The sequence below is a fragment of the Melanostigma gelatinosum genome, assembly GCF_949748355.1.
Source record: "Melanostigma gelatinosum genome assembly, chromosome: 18".
Taxonomy (NCBI): Eukaryota; Metazoa; Chordata; class Actinopteri; order Perciformes; family Zoarcidae; genus Melanostigma; species Melanostigma gelatinosum.
This window is the reverse complement of record NC_136651.1, coordinates 1,047,475-1,052,474: the sequence shown is the minus strand read 5'-3', so window position 1 is coordinate 1,052,474 and position 5,000 is coordinate 1,047,475. Positions and strand designations below refer to the sequence as shown.

The 5,000-nt window shown below is 43.8% G+C and overlaps 1 protein-coding gene across 1 annotated transcript in view; it reads right to left on the bottom strand.

Moving 5' to 3' along the window:
• Window positions 1–5,000, bottom strand: part of grk3 (G protein-coupled receptor kinase 3) — a 48,625-nt gene that overhangs the window by 34,091 nt on the left and 9,534 nt on the right. The window contains 1 exon segment of the mRNA XM_079289893.1: window positions 1–33. This exon segment is cut by the window's left edge and continues 44 nt beyond it. Within this exon segment, the coding sequence (XP_079146019.1) occupies window positions 1–33 (33 nt within the window).

The following is a 5,000-nucleotide window of genomic DNA, read 5'->3' as shown; positions in this document are numbered from 1 at the left end:
TCCTCCAGGTACTTCTGCATCACACTGCGAATGCTGTGAACACAGAGCAGGAAATGAATTCAGACACATAAATGTATATGCTGTACATCAGCCCTCCTCCTCCATCTGTGTGATCCCGGCCTCGGTTTGGGTCTCTCCCTGCCACCGAGACCTGCTACCTTGGGAGAGGCTGTTAACGAGGAGTCGGGGACAACGAATCAATTAGCGCCCCCCCCCCCTCCTCCACGGGGCCCATTAGCACTCCACCAGCACCCCGGAGGACAGAGAAGTGGCCCTGCTTCACCTACACGGTGTGTACTGAGCATGTGCAAAGGAGGCTCCTTGAGACGAGGTCATCAGTCCTCCAGTGTTGACGTTGTGACGGCGAGTGTTCTCACATTCAAATGGTGTTTAGTTACACACCAACTATGTGTACATGCACGCTAATACTGCATTATTATTATTAAGAGTAAGGCAATACTGTGAATTGGATACATCTTGTTTTTTCTCAACCAGTGAACAGGAAGTGACCATATCTGGACTGAGGAGTGACGTAGAGACGGCGTATATGTCTGGTAGAGACCTGTCGACCTGTCAATCACAGTAGCCCCGCCCTAAAGCATCCCCTGCTTTATGGTCTGTGTGACTCTAAATGGACCATAATGTACTAAATGAACATCATGCTGTATTGAAGAAGACTTGAAACTAGAGATTGAGACATAAACTCATGTTTACAATGTTTACTGAGGTAATAAATCAAGAGAGAAGTAGAGTCATTTTCTATAGACTTCTATACAACCAGAGGAGTCGCCCCCTGGTGGTCACTAGAGAGAATGCAGCTTTAACACGTGAAGCTTTGGCTTCACTCTTCACATGACGGCAGTTAGAAAAGGAGGGAAGTTTAAGTTGTTTAAAGGACGCAGCTGTACGATGTTCGTCATGAGGGCGTTTAGTCAGAGTATGAACGGCTGCATGTGAAACGAGAATATTAGTGAAATATTCATCATCATCACCAGACGTGTAGACAGCTCAGTATCAATGTTGTCTTTTTCAGAACGATGGCAAAACTGCAATATTTTGGTCCTCAATTGATTTAAATGCTTCATATATTCATAGTTATTTATTACACAGTATACATAGTTATCCATTTATTTTAGTGTATTTTAACATTTTCTGGTGGTATTGTTGGAGGGAGCCTGACAAATAAAGACTTAAACTAAACTGCATCATCATGAAGCTGCTGTATGTGTTGGGTTTGTATCAGACACAATGGCTGAACTGTAAACACAACAGATGTATTTTACATGTAATACATTCAAAAAAGAATAATGCCTGATTTGTCATTTGTTAGCATTAAAACTATAGGAGCTCTGTTTGTCACAAATTGCTCATTAAATGTTTAAAATGTAGCATTTGTGTTCATATTATCCATTTCTGGTTTCAGGGTAGCAAATAACAAAAGTCAAGGAATAATAAAAAGGTTAAATGTCTGTTATTGTCACTTCTATGTTTTCTTGAGCCAGTAACATTAAAACTCCAACATGTCCGGTGCAAACTGGGATTAATTAGCAGCCATAATAACGCTCGCTGCAGCAGACCGGGAGTCCCAGCTGCTGAGGAGCATGCAGAGCTTAATGGCAGCTACACAGGAACACGGCGCTAGGAAGTAAACACTTCCTCTTTGAGAGGACGCCTGTTTGCTGCTGAATCATTAGCAGCTGACTCTGATCGCGTGGAACCTCTGAGACACTTCTCGGCGCCATATTAAGACCGTCGGTGACATTCAGCTAGGAGAAGCTATCGGTGCACAGGAGCTTTAAAAAGACCACAGGGGTTATTTCATATAATGTCAGTTCAATATGTAAGAAAGAACATTTCAACACGTCTCTCTAAATATATAAAAATACACCACAGCAGCTCTCAAGAACACGCAGACCTCGTGAGCGGTTACACCCAGGAAACACCTCCGTTAGCTGCGGCTTCACACATTAGCGTTAGCTCACGGGAGCAGACGACCTCCTGCTGTGACAGCGAGTCACCGCTGCCAGCAGATGAAATAAGGCAGCATCACAAGCGTAGGGATGCTGCGAGGAAAATATGTTCAACTGTGCTCATCACTGAATTGGCGACTATTATTTAATATAACAACTTCACTAATACAGCAGGTAGAACGATCACACAGCAAAGTAACAGGTGACACACACACCCACACAGAACTCTCGTTAGAAGAGGCGATCGTAAGTAGGCAGCTGAATTTAGTTCAGCTCATAATTCATCTCTATTAACTATTTATATTAACATGAAAACATCTCCTTCAAACTACTGGATTCATTCTAGTTCATCACCAAAACTACATTTTACAGATGACATGTGAACACATCATGATAACGTTATGATGAACCTTCAGCCAGTGCTCAGTTCACTGAGCAGAGCCTGAAGGCATCATAGTGTAACTCAGCTGAACTGCCGTTGGTTAGCAGTTAGCGGTGCTGCTAACGTTACTAGCTCTCTGTTGGTTGTTTACAATGAAACATGATCAGAGATCAGAGACTAGAAACACATGTTCTACTGAGTATTGACAATGATTAAACTTTATTTACACAGTGATGGTTAACGGTAACACTGGCGGTACATGCTGGTAAATATGTGGCGAGTTCAGCAAACACAAAGACACGACGTGTCCTTGAGCAAAGCTCTAACTCCTCTGTGTGTTCACTGCATGGTCGGATGCAGACGAGGGCCCACAATGCACTGCACCTTCCTTTTGGCTATGTGGTTACGTAACTCCGCCTCCATTACATCTGCCTCAGCAGGAACCAGCTGTTACCGCCACAACAAGATGAGCACTATTACAAAGAGCCACGAGCTACCAACACCAGTCTCCTGATGGTGACCCCATGAAAATAAATAAAAACTCCCAGAAGCCACTGCTGCGATGACGAAGCAGCACCGTGATGGTGGGAGACACTTCCTGTGTCCTCTGACCTCGTCACATGTATTTAATTTACTATATTTACTACATCGACAGCTGCTACAGTGATACTCTGTGTGAACAAAGTACACGTACTCAAGTACAATTTAGAAGTTTTTGTACTTCACTTGTCAATGTTACTTTCTACTTCTACACTACTACATATCAGAGGGAAAAATTGTACATTTTATTCCATTGGACAGCTTAAAAGTACCATACGTATATATCTATGTGTATATCTACGTGTACCACAGAGCCGAGTACAGCAGTAAAGAGGTGGATGTACATGCAGTTCTTAAAGATGGAGGTCAAGTTTTTCAGTTTGGTTTGTTTGTGTTCATCAGCCGGATTAAACAGCTGCTGAAAGTCTGGCTCCTCTGGTTTCCAGCAGATTCTCTTGGTCTTTAACTCTTTTCTTTCACATTGAAGTGTGTGAAGTGAGAGGAGCAGCGAGTCCTGAGCTGCTGATCTCCACCAGACTGGAACCACATGGTGTTGGACTACGATATTAACAGGAAGTCACTTCTACAGCCGAGTCTGCGGGAAGACGAACTGTGACGACGCGCGACACAGAGACTCGGACCTGGACCGGCGGATCAGACCCTGGTCCTGGTCTGGTGCATCAGACCCTGTTCACACCTGCTCTAACGTGGGCGAGCCCGTCGCTGTAAGAATGACGAATGAGAATAAACACCTCCATCAGTTCCGTTTTTGTAAAACACCAAATGAGTCACATGTGTCTCAGTCTGCGGGAAATAAAAAAGAAAGAAGAAGAAATCCAAAACCACTAAAGAATGAGTCTGTTCCAGACAAAACCAATCGCACAAGATGTTTGACGGACTCGTACTGTAGACGATCCATTTGAACAGATACAGATCCCTTTGTGTGGTTATAGCAGCTGGTCTACAACGGTCCAGAATATTATGTTTTCAAACGTCCCAAAAATCATTTCAACGCTCTGAAGTCAGAAAACATCTCCTTCAAACTGCTGGATTCATTCTAGTTCATCACCAAAACTACATTTTACAGATGACATGTGAACACATCATGATAACGTTATAATGAACCTTCAGCCAGAACTCATGTTCACTGAGCAGAGCCTGAAGGCATCATAGTGTAACTGAAGCTCTCCTCCTGTTGGTTGTTTACAATGAAACATGATCAGAGACTAGACACACATGTTCGACTGAGTATTGACAATGATTCAACTGTATTTACACTGTGGTGGTGAACAGTAAACGGTGTCAGTAATATTTAACTTGTGTGAGGGATTTAAGTTTTATTTCATGCATTCAGTGTCTGTGAGAGGGGGTTTGAGGAATGTGCTGGAGTGGGGGTGGTGTGAAAGTGGCAGGGAGAGGTGTGAAGTTTAGGGCAATGGGGCATAGGCCCAGGTGGGGCTTGTTGGACTTCAGCCAATCAGTGAGCTGATCGATGAGCTGAGGAACGCAACTTTGAGGGGACAAAGGGTTTGAAGCTCTGGAGGGTTTTCAGATCTTCTGCTGGCCACCGAGGAGGCAGACCAGCCTTCTGGGTGGCTCGGATTGGATCTCACATTTGATTTTATATGTAGGTTTGTTTTGTTAATAATTGTGTGATTCGCTTTGTAACTGTTTATCTGTTTTTATGCTTCTTGGATAATAAATCCATTTGATTTTTACTTTAACCTGCTGTTGTGTTTTGGAGGCGATTGAGACAGCATGGCTGACAGGGGGGGGGGGGGATTTCTCCCTGTGTCCAGAAGTTGTGGCCTTAACACTTGTGTATTTGTCTCTTGATGACGGGACAATAAGCAGCTTTGTAACGCGAGCAGAAACGCTGCCATCGGCTTATTTAATCCTCGACTCAAACATTTACTCTCTTTACCGAGAAACTAGTTGGACTCTGAAACCTGTTTTCCCGGCTGCCGCTTGGCGCCTGAATGCATCAACTGTGATGTTTTAGTTTGTTGAAGGCGACAAAGAGACTCGAGAGTCCTGGAGCGCTTTCCTTCCTTTAGAAAGCTGATGTACGTCCAATGTGTCAACGCTCTCTCAGTGTTGTATACTGT